This window comes from Mya arenaria, chromosome 6, assembly GCF_026914265.1.
Source record: "Mya arenaria isolate MELC-2E11 chromosome 6, ASM2691426v1".
Classification (NCBI taxonomy): domain Eukaryota; kingdom Metazoa; phylum Mollusca; class Bivalvia; order Myida; family Myidae; genus Mya; species Mya arenaria.
In genome coordinates, this window is record NC_069127.1 from 81,282,804 (window position 1) to 81,300,373 (window position 17,570).

The 17,570-nt window shown below is 34.3% G+C and overlaps 1 protein-coding gene across 2 annotated transcripts in view; it reads right to left on the minus strand.

Moving 5' to 3' along the window:
* The window catches only part of LOC128239041 (deleted in malignant brain tumors 1 protein-like), a 45,159-nt gene extending 31,044 nt beyond the window's left edge, over positions 1 to 14,115 (minus strand). For both annotated transcript variants that reach the window (XM_052955473.1, XM_052955472.1), the window contains exon 1: positions 13,892 to 14,115. In XM_052955473.1, the coding sequence (XP_052811433.1) occupies positions 13,892 to 13,961 (70 nt within the window). In that variant the 5' untranslated portion in view covers positions 13,962 to 14,115. The remainder of the gene's footprint in view (positions 1 to 13,891) is intronic.
* Between the last annotated feature and the right edge of the window lie 3,455 nt (positions 14,116 to 17,570).

Genomic DNA, 17,570 nt, shown 5'->3' on the forward strand with positions numbered 1-17,570 from the left:
GTAATGACACAGATGATATCGATTCTCGCGCTTTCTGCATCCCGCTGTTACGATTGGCTATTGATTATACGCTCTTGATTGGTTAAATGACAGCAGCTAAATATTGGCTGAAACTTACGCTTTTCTTGAAAATTTAAACAAAATACTAAAATTGTTTTTATTTACTATTACTATTATTATTATTATTATTATTATTATTATTATTATTATTATTATTATTATAATTATTATTATTATTATTATCGTAAATTGAAATTATTATAGTCGCATAAATATGCATATCATAAAAAGAAAAAAAATGATGTTGTATGGCTAAAAGCATTACTACTAACGCTTTAAGAAAAATAGAATTTTCGGCAGATTTCCAAATAGTTGAGATCATTATTGTGAGTTATCTTAATAACTGAAGTGAATACATCGATGCCAAAATTAGCTTATTCTGAGACAAAACTTAAATGAGTAAAAATTGTCAAACTTAAGAGAGTGCAACTTTAAAGAAAGGGCATTTTTATTGCAACTCGTTAGGGTCAACCGCTTTCAATAAAAATAAAGTAAATAATGGGTAACAAATTATGAAAAAGGAGCTAACAATTAGAGCCGTTTTATATAAATTTAGGAATGGAATAAAACTGGTTTGCTGTTTCTTAAATTTTGATTTAATTGTCAAACTTTTTTTTTAACCACGAAGATGAACAATAAGTTTCAATTCAAAACTTTCAATATCATGTAAACTTGAAATTAATAATTATTGTTCTTGATTTTAATAAGTATTCAGTCAAATTTCTTTTAAAACAGATGCCTCTTATTTTAGATATGACCTCAGAGCTGATTTTATCAGCATTCTTCAAAACAGTTGTCACAATTGTTTAAATACAATAATTAGTGAGATAAAGAAGCTGGCTATTTATATATTTATTAAGTTTTTATTATTTCAATGTATTTTAAATTCGGTCATAAAATTTCCCGCAGTCTGTCAAATTAATTAATAAGTTTTAGAATTTGTGTGTTATATTTGTATTTCGTATAGTTTTATGACCCCTGGCCATGTGGTTTTTCAAAGCAAATGGTCATGTGACTAATTGGCATGACGTGGGCTGTCAGTAAAACTAGCCGGCCAATAACCGAATGACCAATCAGCGTCCAAATTAGGCGTGGCTTATCAGTTCGCTTTGCTATCCGCCATGACCTATGACAATCTGCACTTCAGAAGTATAATTTATTTATCCATCCATCCATCCATCCATCCATCCATCCATCCATCCATCCATCCATCCATCCATCCATCCATCCATCCATCCATCCATCCATCCATCCATCCATCCATCTATCTATTAATTTATTTATTTATTTATTTATTTATTTATTCATTTATTTATTCATTTGTTGATTATTTATTCATTTATCAATTCATGCATAATATGATAATAATATTTTCCGCAGTTTGTCGATGAAATTAAATAATAATTTTTGTTTCGTAGATTTATGACCCACTAGCCATGTGGTTATGAAAAGAAATGATCTCCGCGCGACATGCACTAATTGGAAAGGCCATAAAAGTACCCGAGAAAAAGACAGTAATGACACTTCTTAAATATATTAGGTGCCACCTTTCAATGTAAAAACAACGTATATTAGTTTTGCACCCCATTTCTTTGGTCACCCATAAATTGAAACAGTCGTATGTGGACTTATCTGAAAAATGTATTAGTTAATTCCTACAAATTACTAAAAGTGATATAGCCTTATGTCAGACAATGCGAATGTCCGTCGGACAGTCGGACATGTCCGGTATATTTTCATTTTGACGACGAAACTTTTGTTTTGGTCGGTCACAATATCCGGTGAAAAATTACAATCAGCACCGTTTAATTTTCGGAAAATTTACTTTCAGTTTCTAAATCAATGTTCAGAGTTATTTTTAACTATTATATCATGATTATTCAGCGTGTTAATCCGTGTATCACTATTTGTAAACCCCGTTTCGACATGTTTCCGTAAAAGCCGATAAAACGCGTAAGGTTCCGATTTCAGCTCGTACTCTAATACTTTTAATTTACGGAAATGTTCGGAAATTACAAAATTCCGTATGTATTTATTTTCGGCGAAGTGGTTCCCGGCAATCGTGTAAATTTAAATACCGAGCTGACTTTCTTTCCGCTCTGTTTAACATTGCCAATAACAAGAACTCTACTTTCGTTTTTGCATAAATGTTGTGCCTGAGTTTGACTTGTAGTACAATTCGTTACATTTTATAACCGTACTGTATCTTTAATTTAAAGATTAATTAAAAGAGTAAGATCTTGCTGTTCCATGGGTAGACGAACCAGATATGAGTTTTTTTGGGAGGCAAGGGAAGAAAAAAAATATGACATAAGATCCGAATATTGATTTTTTTACATGATCTTTAGCTTTTTTGTAATTTATTATAGTACTGTAGGACAAATCTAACCAAAAAGATCTAAACCTGTTATAATGGGGAATTACAAAACTTATTTAAAAAAGAGGCTTTAAATCAAGGTTTAGACCGATGTAACTGAATAATGTTTGTAACATTGCGACAGGTAAAAATTTGGTGCGACAGGTAAACTTTCAGTGTTTACCTGTCGCAATGTCCTGTAAAGAAGAAAAAGTTTTCCCGTTGTCTGCTTATGTGTTTATATATATATATAATTCCTAACATTTAGGAGTGAACCCCTCCCCTCATAACGTATATGCCCCATTGGAATATTAATTATATTCGCGGAAACTAAGCATTCCCAAACACTAAGCGTGTACGGGAAACACAACATGTCCGTATTTCCATTTTTACGGGTAATGTTACTTGTATATTTCCGAACATCCATAATATACGGGATTAGTACACGCCAGTATATTCATCATGTACGGGAAACTTAACATTACCGGGCCCTAGCCGTGAATTTATCCACCCAACATTGTCGAATTCAATTATTTTGTATAATATATATGTCATTGTAACTTCTTCAACGGCTGTTAAAACACATACAAGCGTTAATATTTCTACAAAACGAGCCCCTGTTACTCTGTGAAACACGGAAAAACGAATAAGTCAATGGTATATGTAACAAATAGTGATCGTATCATATATGCTGTCAAATGTTACACCACTCAGCATTGTCAAATCTTATTATTTTTATTATTTTTATTATTTTGTATCATAAAGATGTCGCTTTAATTTCATCAAAGGCTGTTAAAACCCCAAAAAAGCATTTACAATTTATACAAAACGTGACTCTTAATTACATATTCCTGTTTCTCTGCAATGGTATAAATGTTGTTTATATCATATATGCTGTCAAATGAAAGGACAATTGACCTTGATTACAAAATTTAAAACTATTTTAAAGCATGGGTGTACGGGAAAGAGTACATTTCCGTATATCCATAATGTACGGGAATAGTTACTTTTCCGTACACTCAGATTGTACGGGAACATCCATAATATACGGGAAATGTATAAGCCCGTATATTCATCGTGTACGGAAATGGTATAATCCCGTACTCTCAAAGTGTACGGAAGAGCATAAATTCCCGTACACTCAACATGTACCGAGATGTAAGGTGCCGTACATTCATCAAAATATTTTTAGTACTAGCCGTAAATCAACCCTACCAGATTACCGAATCTCATTATTTTTTATTATAAACATGTCGCTTTAATTTCATCAAAGGCTGTTAAAGCCCGAAAAGCATTACATGTCCTACACAACGTAACCCTACTAACACATTGCTGTTTCTTTACTTAAAACGAAAAAAAGTATACAAGTCAATGGTTTAAATGTTGTTCGTATCATATATGCTCTCAAAAACACACCAAATTACCATACTTGATTACAAAATTCAAAAATATTTTATAACATGGGTGTACGGGAAAGAGTAAATTTCCATATATCCTTAGTGTACGGAAATTGTTACACTCAGCGTGTACGGGAACTGGTATATTTCCGTACATCCATGATATACGGGCATCATGTACGGGAATGGTATAATTCCGTACACGATGAATATACGGAAGAACATAATTTCCCGTATTTTCCACATGTACGGAGACCGTACATGCCCGTACACTCAATATATACATACGGAGATGTACGGTGCCGTATATCCATAAAAATAATTTAAGTACTAGTCGTTAGTCAATCAACTCAGTATTAACCAATTTAATTATTTATTATCATTTAGACCTTTTTCATTTCATCAAAAACTGTCGAAACCCATTAATGCATTAAATTTTCTACAAAGGCGATTTTTACTGACACCATCCTGTTTTTTACGTTACAGTGATTTTTTTAAGTCAATGGTATAAATGTCGTTCATTTCATATATGCTATTAAATTAAACACACAAAGACCTAAATTGATTACAGAATTCATTTTTTTTTATTACAACACAGATGCACGGGTTAGTAAACGCTCGTACATCGAATCCCGTATACTCAAGATGTGCGAGTTTTATGAATATACGGGTCCGAACACACCCGTATATTCAACATTCCGTACACTTACCGTACACGTTGGATGTACGGGTTTCAGTACATTCCCGTATATTAAACCATTTTCCGTAGTGTTATGGATTACACAAATCAAATATTAAACCACAATTGCATACACTTGTATATTGTTAGAAAACGGTAAAGCACATATGTTATGCCCGTTTGTGTTCTAAATGCTGTATAGAGAAATAACTTCGTCACGTAACTTCGTCAATAAACTCTGTAATCAAAAACATAAACAAACACCTTTAATTATTTACACCTAGTAACCCATTAACCTCGAATTATGAAAGTTTGTTATTTTGACACGCATGGTAATTTAGCGACATGCCGCAAACCTCCATGATAACTTTCGCACCTACATCTCGATCTACAGTTCGACATAAGAGACAAGGAAAATGTGTGAAATTCGACCACTGGGACTGAAATAGGAGGTCGACATAGCGAAAAAATCGAGAAAGAAAAATCGACACAAGCAGTTTTATTTTATGTAGAATAGGAAGGAATAAATTCGGGACCGGAGAAAAAGTCGACATAATCGGAAAGTCGAGATATCCGACGTCGACATAGCGAGTTTGCACTGTACTTGATTTTATCATGTAATTTAAAAACTATTAGAGTTTGCTGATATTAACAGAAACAGTAGCGTACAAAGGCAAGGTTGCTTCTATGATCGGGTCAATTCTACCTACAAGTTACCATCCAATCTTTGCTCGGGCACCTTCCACTGTGTTAGAATTTTAATTAAAAATGTCATATAGTAAAACCATAACAAATACTTGCCGAAAACAAACCACAAGTAGTTGAACGTGTTCGACAGATTTTAATAATGTATAAATTTGAAAAAAATCGCAATTATAAATCAGCCCTTGTCATTTGATTATATATTTTGTATTTATATTCAAAATGCCCTCTGATTTTTTTCTGATATTTGAATGCCACATCTTGACCAGTGGGTGTAGGCCATCCCACTGAAAATACACTTCTTTCTTGTTGTGACATAGGATAAAAGATATTCAGTGAAACAAATTATAATTCTTATTATTTTCTTATTTGTTTAAGTTATATAAGATTATTTGCACACTGAGCATTTACAAGAATAACCTGTACAGGTGCTGATCACCTTTCTAAATTCCAGCTAGTTTTGAGAGCATCTTATTTCCTTTGGGGGGGGGGGGGCTGTTCCATACCTAACTGACCTCAAAGCAGAAATAGTTATTCACATATTTAGTTGTTCGTACTGATAACACGTCTACATAGTTTAAATACCTGAGATTAAAATGACATGTTTTAAGAAATACATAGTTTTGAACATATTCTTGTGAGATCCTGTACAGTCATTTGTAAGACTTGTTTTAATTACGATACATCTTTCCCTGTAATATGTAATGTTGGCAATATGAAGAAGATTTGAGTAAGTTGAGGTGTAATCATTACAACAGGGCAGTAGTTGAAATGGGATCTGATTAAATATTTAAAGATAATAAGCTTAGTATTGACTGTCAACAATTTGCTTAGTCTTTGAAGAATTTTCAGTTGCTTAGCTGGTCCTTTGCACATTTAAGAAATCTAGGCATTATAATTTAATAAACTATCCACCCCAACGCCTAAATGTTTAACTTACTCTTCTAAAACAATGATGTGATTATGTATATTGAACTGTTTTATGTTTTAACAACGTTTGAGCAAACTGAAATTGCTAAGTATTTGTCAGGATTAGCATTGGGTTTGAAGAAACCCAGTTTATCAAAATGTTACTTTCTTCTTCAAAAGTGGTCTTAACAACATCAATATTGTTATTTACACATGCCATACACATTAATTTGAACATTAATGATTAGTAAACTCTTTTTATAATGCAAATACACATGTTCTTTATTCTAGAACTAGAACTAAACATGTGATGGCTAACAACTACATGCCAATATTCATGCCCATATGTACGAATATTTTACATTTGAATCTACTTGCGGCCATTTTGGACACAAACTGGAATATCTTGTGGTGTCCAGAAGCAGAACGAGGCCATTTAGCGAGTGTCTAGGCTAGCAAAATAAAAAAAAATAATTCTATGCACCGCGATGCAAAATTTACTCGATTTGATTGCCGTTGTGATGAAACATTCATTGATAGAAAAAGTTAAAATAATTTCAATGTTTACATTAAGAAGTTTCCAGAAAGATCTCACGGAAAGCCATCAAAAGCCCTTGGGAGTCGCCAAAATAATAATCGAAAATGAACGAAATGTCAGGAAAAACAGCAATTAGAGGAACAGTATAAACACATTGAAACAATGCAGGGTCTTGTTCAGTGTTTTCTAAGGAATGAATGAATGAAAGAATCAAATATGATTGAATGAATGAATGTATGTATGTATGTATGTATTCATGTATGTGTTAATGTATGTATGTATGTGTGTGTGTGTGCGTGCGTGCGTGCGTGCGTGCGTGCGTGCGTGCGTGCGTGCGTGCGTGCGTGCGTGTGTGTGTGTGTGTGTGTGTGTGTGTGTGTGTGTGTGTGTGTGTGTGTGTGTCTGTGAGTGCGTGCGTGCACGCGCGTGCGTGCGTGCCGGAGTGAGTGAGTGAGTGAGTGTGTGAGTGAGTGAGTGCGTGAGTGAGTGAGTGAGTGAGTGAGTGAGTGAGTGAGTGAGTGAGTGAGTGAGTGAGTGAGTGAGTGAGTGAGTGAGTGAGTGAGTGAGTGAGTGAGTGAGTGAGTGAGTGAGTGAGTGAGTGAGTGAGTGAGTGAGTGAGTGAGTGAGTGAGTGAGTGAGTGAGTGAGTGAGTGAGTGAGTGAGTGAGTGAGTGAGTGAGTGAGTGAGTGAGTGAGTGAGTGAGTGAGTGAGTGAGTGAGTGAGTGAGTGAGTGAGTGAGTGAGTGAGTGAGTGAGTGAGTGAGTGAGTGAGTGAGTGAGTGAGTGAGTGAGTGAGTGAGTGAGTGAGTGAGTGAGTGAGTGAGTGAGTGAGTGAGTGAGTTGGCATACATTGTTGAAATGTAACTCCATATTCCTTTGTATGTTTAATGCCCGGTGACTCCATATTCTTTTGTATGTCTAATGCCTGGTGACTTCATATTCTACTGTATGTTTAATGCCTGGTGACCCCATATCCTTTTTTATGTTTAATGCCTGGCGACTCCATTTTCTTTTGTATGTTTAATGCCTGGCGACTCCATATTCTTCTGTATGTTTAATGCCTGGTGACCCCATATTCCTACGTATGCTTAATGTCTGGAGACCCCACATTCATTTGTATGTCTAATGCCTGGTGACTTCATATTCTTCTGTATGTCTAATGCCTGGTGACTTCATATTCCATTGTATGTCTAATGCCTGGTGACTTCATATTCTTCTGTATGTTAATGCCGGGCGACTCCATATTCTTTTGTATGTTTAATGCCTGGTGACCCAAAATTCTTCTGTATGTTTAATGTCTGGAGACCCCACATTCATTTGTATGTCTAATGCCTGGTGACTTCATATTCTTTTGTATGTCTAATGCCTGGTGACTTCATATTCCTTTGTATGTCTAATGCCTGGTGACTTCATATTCTTTAGTATGTTTAATGCCTGGTGACCCCATATTCGCATGAATGTTTAATGCCGGGCGACTCCATATTCGTATGTATGTTTAATGCCTGGTAACCCCATATTCGCATGTATGTTTAATGCCGGGCGACTCCATATTCGTATGTATGTTTGATGCCTGGTGACTTCATATTCGTATGTATGTTTAAAGCCTGGTGACCCCACATTCATGTGTATGTCTAATGCCTGGTGACCCCATATTCGTATGTATGTTTAATGCCTGGTGACCCCATATTCATTTGTATGTTTAATGCCTGGTGACTTCATATTCGTATGTATGTCTAATGCCTGGTGACCCCACATTTGTTTGTATGTTTAATGCCTGTCGACTCCATATTCTTTAGTATGTTTAATGCCTGGTGACCACATATTCTTTTGTATGTTTAATGCCTGGTGACCCCATATTCGCATGTATGTTTAATGCCGGGCGACTCCATATTCGTATGTATGTTTGATGCCTGGTGACTTCATATTCGTATGTATGTTTAAAGCCTGGTGACCCCACATTCATGTGTATGTCTAATGCCTGGTGACCCCATATTCATTTGTATGTTTAATGCCTGGTGACTTCATATTCGTATGTATGTCTAATGCCTGGTGACCCCACATTTGTTTGTATGTTTAATGCCTGTCGACTCCATATTCTTTAGTATGTTTAATGCCTGGTGACCACATATTCTTTTGTATGTTTAATGCCTGGTGACCCCATATTCTTTAGTATGTTTAATGCCTGGTGACTCCATGTTCTTTAGTATATTTAATGCCATGCGACTCCATTTACTTTAGTATTTTGAATGCCTGGTGACCACATATTCTTTAGTATGTTTAATGCCTGGTGACCACATATTTGTTTGTATGTTTAATGCCTGGTGACCCCATATTCTTTTGTATGTTTAATGCCTGGTGACCCCAAATTTGTTTGTATGTTTAATGCCTGTCGACTCCATATTCTTTAGTATGTTTAATGCCTGGTGACCACATATTCTTTTGTATGTTTAATGCCTGGTGACCCCATATTTTTTGCATGTTTAATGCCTGTCGACTCCATATTCTTTAGTATGTTTAATGCCTAGTGACCACATATTCTTTTGTATGTTTAATGCCTGGTGACCCCATATTCTTTTGTTTGTTTAATGCCTGGTGACCCCATATTCTTTTGTATGTTTAATGCCTGGTGACTCCATAATTTTTTGTATGTTTAATGCCTGGTGACCCCATATTCTTTTGTATGTTTAATGCCTGGTGACTCCATATTCTTTTGTATGTTTAATGCCTGGTGACCCCATATTCTTTAGTATGTTTAATGCCTGGTGACCCCATATTCTTTTGTATGTCTAATGCCTGGTGACCACATATTCTTTTGTATGTTTAATGCCTGGTGATCACATATTCTTTTGTATGTTTAATGCCTGTCGACCACATATTCTTTAGAATGTTTTATGCCTGGTGACTCCATATTCTTTAGTATGTTTAATGCCTGGTGACCCCATATTCTTTTGTATGTCTAATGCCCGGTGACCACATATTCTTTTGTATGTTTAATGCCTGGTGACCCCATATTCTTTTGTATGTTTAATGCCTGGTGACCACATATTCTTTTGTATGTTTAATGCCTGGTGACCCCATATTCTTTTGTATGTTTAATGCCTGGTGACCACATATTCTTTTGCATGTTTAATGCCCGGTGACCACATATTCTTTTGTATGTTTAATGCCTGGTGACTCCATATTCTTTTGTATGTTTAATGCCTGGTGACCCCATATTCTTTTGTATGTTTAATGCCTGGTGACTCCATATTCTTTTGTATGTTTAATGCCTGGCGACTCCATATTCTTTAGTATGTTTAATGCCTGGTGACCACATATTCTTTTGTATGTTTAATGCCTGGTGACCCCATATTCTTTTGTATGTTTAATGCCTGGTGACCACATATTCTTTTGTATGTTTAATGCCTGGTGACCACATATTCTTTTGTATGTTTAATGCCTGGTGACCACATATTCTTTTGTATATTTAATGCCTGGTGACCACATATTCTTTTGTATGTCTAATGCCTGGTGACCATATATTCTTTTGTATATTTAATGCCTGGTGACCACATATTCTTTTGTATGTTTAATGCCTGGTGACCACATATTCTTTTGTATGTTTAATGCCTGGTGACTTCATATTCTAGTGTATGTTTAATGCCTGGCGACTCCATATTCTTTTGTATGTTTAATGCCTGGTGACTCCATATTCTTTTGTATGTTTAATGCCTGGTGACTCCATGTTCTTTAGTATGTTTAATGCCGGGCAATTCCATATTCTTTTGTATGTTTAATGCCGAGCGACTCCATGTTCTTTTGTATGTTTAATGCCTGGTGACTCCATGTTCTTTAGTATATTTAATGCCATGCGACTCCATTTACTTTAGAATGCTGAATGCCTGTTGACCACATATTCTTTAGTATGTTTAATGCCGGGCAATTCCATATTCTTTTGTATGTTTAATGCCGAGCGACTCCATATTCTTTTGTATGTTTAATGCCTGGTGACCAAATTTTATTTTGGTTTGATTTGAATCGGTTTTGTTTGCAGAATTGCAAGAAAATAAACATCGAAAAATATATCATTTGATAGTTTTTCAAAGTTGCAAAATATGTCTGTCTGGGTTTAGTTGCAATCAAAAGAAAATATATTAAATCATAGTTTTACCTTTGGCAATTTATTTCATATAAAAACCAAATTACTTAAGATGCAATTACATTCCACCGTGAAATTGCACTTTCCCCATTTGCTTGAGTGTTTGATAAATTATACCATTTGCTGTCATATGGACCATATATAATGCGCGAAAATAACGTTAATTCAACAAATCGCGATGTTATTCCAAACACTCAATTCTGGTGGGACAGAGACTGTGCTTTAGCTAAACAATTAAAGTACGCTGCATCACGAAGATTTCGATGGACTAGCGGGTTGTTAGATTTTCAAAGCTATATTTCACTGCATAGACATTTCAAAATAACGTGTTTCACTTAAAGGAAATTGTAACAGCAAAGGAATGAGTTATTATTGTCTAGTTGTTATCCAAAATCCTTTTGGAATTTGTTAAAAACGTCCAAACGTATTAGAAAAAAGAACCTCTGCGCGTAGACCCTGCTACATGGCGGAACATTTTGGAGGATACTTGTTTAATGATAATCAACCAAACCTGAACGATATAGCTTTTGATACGAATATATTTTAAATTGGGATATTACCGACGGGGGAGGTTATTGCATGTTTTTCAAAAAATAACCATAGTACAAGAGAAGCCATAACTCCAGTGTCGCGTCAATTATTTAATAGGGTTTTAAATACGGGTGTATTTCCGGATATTTGGAGAGATAGTGCACAAGTTGGGCTCTAAAGAAGACCGATCAAATTATAGGGGTATTTCTCTTATAAATATTATGAATAAAATATTTTCAAATAAAATACATGATAGATAATGTACATGGGCAGAACACTTTAACAAAATCGATGAGGCAGGGGCTGGATTTCGGACTGATAACAGATAATATTTTAAATTTTCGATTTTGAAAAGGCGTTTGATGGACTGGTACACCATAACTTGTTTACCAGTTTGCATAAAATAGGAGTTCAGGGAAAGCTCCTCATTATGTTGACGTCTATGTATTCAAATCTACGCGGGTGCGTCCGAGTTGGCGACGGCACAGTTACACAACCCTTTATTTGTAAGCGGGTTAGCAGGAGACAAGGGAACGTAACCAATACAATAATTTTTAATCTATATATTAATGAGTTATCTTCCTTCCTACAATCAAAGGGGCATACGGGTATCTTTATTACTGAGCATATCGCGGATATAATATGCATAATGTTTTGCAGATGACGTGGCGAACTGCGCTGACACTGCTAGTGAATTACATCTAAAATCTAGTTCAAAATTCTGCAAAAATACTGGTATGACTATTAATAAGAAGATGACAGACATAATCGTGTTTAGAAATGGCGGGCCTCTGCGGTCGTACAAGCATTGGTATTTCAATGGCATCCCGGTAAATGTTACATCAGTATAATAAGTACATGGGACTTATCTTCACGCCCAAATTATCCTGGCAAAATCAAAATAAGCTGCACAAGCCCTTAGTCAATTCAAGCTATAAAGGTTTACCAGAGGGCATTTGGCTACGTTTCTCAAACTGAATATTTAAAATATTTGATTCTATGGCTAAGCCTATACTTATTTACGGTGCTGAATAATATGGTTTGGAAATATCTGATATTCTTTAACAAGTACAAATTCAATTTTGTTAGGAATTCCTTGGGGTAAATTATATTGTTAACGATTGTGTTGCATTGGGGGAATGCGGGAGGTTTCCTCTATGTATTGATCATCACGTAAAATGTATTGAGTACTAGTGCACACTTCTATAATTATATGTCCAATGAACGTTATCCAAAAAACTGTTATTTAATGCTTAAACGACATGATGACATAGGAAGGAAAATTTGGTTACAACTGTAAAGAATTTATTATACAAATATGGTTTTGGTTTTGTTTGGCTAAGTAAGGAGGTTGGAAATGTTTGTGATTTTTTAATATTATTTAAGCAAAGGTTAGTTGATTGTAAAAGACAAAAATGGTTCGAAAATGTGAGAAGCTCAACACGATGTTACACATATAAGCAATTTAAAACTTTGTTAAATCCAGAAAAAAAGTATTTATGTATTAATCAACCATTTTATGTGAGGAAATCGTTAGCGAGATTTCTATGTTCTAGCCATAAATTGTTAATTAAGACTGTTCGACATTTGGGTATCGAAAGGGAAAATCGAATGTGTAGATATTGCTTATTTAATTTTGATATCAGATGTATAGAAGATGAATTACATGTAAAAAAATAGCATTATTTGAAATGTAATAATGAAACAAAAATATAAGGAAAAATGAATGTCATAAAGAAAACACAATTCTTTGTTTTTTTGTATTGTACAGGTTGTATTATGGGCCGGAGGCCTTTTTTTACAAATAAAAATGACTATAATCACAGTTATTCAAGGCGTTAGCCAATTTATATTTTTTTAAAGTAAAATTACCTCTTTTTATGATAAATGATTTGAAGAGTTTATTTATTTCTTATGTCACTAATCTCTCTCGTTTTGTCTATTAATTACTTTTAAACAATGTTGAAAATCGATTTAAATTCAATTAAAGTTCAAGCATACATTTTCTCTAAATAAATTATCCCTTTATAAGGTTAAATACCACTATAAAAAATAAAAGTTATGTATGGACTCCTGCCTCTATAATTACAAAGGAAACGCGGACATGTTTTCAAAAACAAATGCCAAAAATCATGGTTTCATGAATTTAAACAGTAAATATTTATTAGCTGTAAAAAATGATGTTCATATGAATCGCACAATCATTATTGACCTCGGTTGACGCCCTGATCAATAATGATTTTTATCCGTATATATTGACAGCATAATTCAATGCTGATAAGTTAATAAAAGTACCACGTATTTCATCATATTATATTTAAATAAATCGCCATATCTATGATGACCAAGCTTAAAAGTAAACAATTAGCTAGCTCCACAAACAATATAGTATTATTGTAAATTACATTCGTCACTTTCAGATATATGAATTACATAATTATCTAATTTGCATTTTAACTTTTTTGTTTTGTAGTATCGGCATAAAGTGTGCACTGAGCTATGTTTTTAATTCTTTAATACTACATAATTTTCTGTGAAATAATACTTGCGATTAGTTTTTGAAGGTAGATTTATATTCTTACCTTGACAGTTTGTACACGGAATAAAAATAAGCTCTATCATGAAAAGCATCCAAAACGGGCCAGTTTCCATGGTGGCAAACAATCTGCAGTTTTATAGCAGTATCACACCACTTTAAAGACACAAATCCAATAGATAATGGATCTGATATATAATTATTTCAGATATATATCCCTGAATATGATGTTAATGATTCTTAAATTAGTCAAGAAATTGTCTAGCTCATTCACACTATCCCTGTACGTTCTTAATAAAAGTGATACAATCGCTGTTTGCGTTCAACCTTGGCTCTAATAGGATGCAAATGAGGAAGTTTTTCTTTCCATCACGTCGAACAGTGAATGAGGTAGTTATGATATGGCCACCATGTCCTGGGGTACAATAGTCGTTTAGATGACCAAAACATAAAATTATTAAATATGTTTTATTTAATTTCGAGGTTCCATATTTTGGCAAGCATGCTACATTCAGTTGTTGAAACATAACAGCGGACAATAATTGGAGCCATAACATTTTGTTATGTGTTAAAAATGTTTCAATGCGTCTTCTGTTGAAGTGCCAATGAGGGCAAATGGACGTAAATAATGAGTTTTATTTTTTTCTATTAACGGTCTTAATGGGCAAAAATAAAATAAAATCGGGGAATGTAATTCCACATCTGATTGGCATTGGTTTGTTTTAAACTGAAGTTAAAATAAAGTTCTGAAAAAAAAAATCAATAAATGATTGTCTTAAACTTGCACGACTTGCTAAAGCATAATGTTGACAACGTAAAATTCTTGATTTCATAAAAAGTGTTAACATACCTTAGATTTTAGCAATTTCTTCACCTATTTAAAGGTTTTAATTAACAAAAAGTTGGTGAACTAGATTCGATTTTGTGAACCTTGTGGTGCCATTAAATAGGCTATGGTGCTAAAGAATTGTAATTTTGTGGGAAACGAATTGTTCAAAAATGAAATAATTAACAGGTTAAGAACCATTCACTGTATGGTAGCTGTTGAAATAACCATGCAACGTCGACCTCATTGACATTAGTTTCATGTGAACAACAGTCATGATTCATATTCTAAAATAACAACGTCTGGTCCCATGTTTAAATGTTTTACGATCAAAGTGAACGATAAGGATTCAGTGTTCCGCTTTGAAATACTGCTAATCAATGTGTCGATTATCCCAGGTTCGATGCCATTTGACAGGTCACAGTCGAGTGGCTTAGAGTTTCTAAATGTATTACCAGAGGGGCATCAAAAGTTAATTTGAAAGGATGCTGGAGTGAACGCACTAGACCCCAGCTGCATACTTGTCATGTTATTTATTCAATTAAAATAAACGCTTTTTTAACCGAATATCTAAGAAAAAGTGCCACTGTATCTGATTGCCCGATTATCATTTATGTGAAATACTTTAATAACATAAAAAAACATAAATGACACATTTTTTTATCTAAAGGTTGGTGACTATCGTTTCCAGATTCCCATCTTAAACTTCCATTTTCACATGTTTTGCCATTAAACGTGTTTTATGTTTAAACTTCTGGCTACTGAGCTTGTTTATGTAGTATTGTCATATAAATATCAATGGAGATTTGTTGGCTGTCACCATTTTTGTAGATAAAGAAGGAGGATGTGTTTTAACGCCGATAAGATTAGAGAAACAGAAATTTGCTTCCATTGTTGAGCAGGTTGTCTGTGCCATTTTGACACAAAAAACATAGTTATATTTTCGACAGACATTTCCGACAGAATGTAAATGTTTTTTATCCAAAATCTTGTACAATCTTCTTTCCTACAATTTGTTCATCTCATTATTACCCAAACAGACGTCGCAAAAGACTCTTGAAATAAATTGCTCGTCAAAACTAAATTTGGCATGGACAGAGTTAAATTCATTTCTCGCCTCTTTATCAGATGAGACTCCTTTCTCTCTAAATATCTAACGACCCATATTGTTATTGTGACCCAAACAATTTTGATTTGATTAATCACGATCATATTTGTTTCTATTGATTGAAACATCTGCTGTCGTTGGTAAGACGATTATAATTTTGCTTTTCTGTTGACACTTATGAATAGTTGTTGACACTTATGAATACATTTTTTTCATGGTGAAGTCTGGTCTTAAGCATTAATAGACCGTCTTCATGGAGCGGGCTGCGCTTAAAAGTAAATGCACGGTGTTCGTTATAATGACTAGTCCTAATCATAAATAAATGGTCTTGGTTGCGAAGGCTTGTCTTCACTAATACACTGTTGTCGTGGCAAACACTGGTCTAAATCATTTGCATACGTCATAAATACACTGTCGTCATGGTGAATACTGGTCAAAAGCATAAGTACAACATCTTCGAGGCCTACGTGTGGTCTAAATCGTTTATATTTATTTATACTCTGTATTTGTGTCAAACAATGGTGTTTATCATTTATACACTGTATTCATGACGAGGACTTTTCTTATTCATTAAGACACTGTTTACACGGTTAAGACTTGGCATAAGCATTTATGTACTGTATCATGGTAAGAATGGTCTTAATCATAAGTACCCTGTCTTGTACGTAAATAATGGTTTTCATCATTAATAGACTGTCTTCGTGGTGATCATTAATACACTGTCTTCGTGGTGATCATTAATACACTGTCTTCGTGGTGATCATTAATACACTGTCTTCATTGTTTTATTTTTAAGACACTGTCTACGTGACAAAGACTGGTCGGATTCATTAATACACCATTTTCGTGGTGAAGACTGGTCTTCATCATAAACATACTGTCTTACTGGTGATTATAAATACACTGTCTTTGTGTAGTGATAATCACCATGAAAACATTATATTTATGACGAATACACTGTCTTTGTGGTGATCATTAATACACTGACTTCGTGGTGATCATTAATACACTGTGTTCACGGCGATCATTAATACACTGCCTTTACTGTGATCATTAATACACTGACTTCGTGGTGATCATTAATACACTGACTTCGTTGTGAAGCATGGTCTTAATCACAAATACACTGTTGTTATGGTATAAACTAATCTTGACATCTTCGTGGGGAATACTTGTCTTAAGCATTTATACACTGTCTTCATGGTGATCATAAATATACTGTCGTTATGAAAAGTTTTAATACACGGTCTTCATGGTGATATTCAAGACTCTGCATTCACGGTGAAGACTTCGGTGAGGTAAGCATTATTACTATGCCTGCATGGCGAAGACCTTTAAATCATTAACACACTGTTTTCATGATGGAGAATGGTTTTAGGAATTGAAGCATGGTCTTCCTGGTGAATATATATTTGTACCTTCCTTCATAGTTAAGACTTCTTATCATTAATACATTGATTTCATGTCAAGGACTGGTCAAAAGAATTAATACACAGTCTTCATGCTCACCATTTATACACCGCCTGATTAGCGAACACTTGTCCTCATAATGAATACATTGTCCTCATGGTGAAGACTGGTTTAAATGCTCAAATTTAAACAACAATGGCAAACCGTTAAGCATTACCAAAACTCACAATAAACAGTTACGTAATGTACTTGAAAGTAAAAGGGTTAAACTCATCTGCATTTTTTTAAATGATAGCGATGGTACTGCAATCATTTCCGAGAATAAATATTTTTAATATACCGCTATACAAGGATTTATTTCATCTGGCCTATATCGTACGG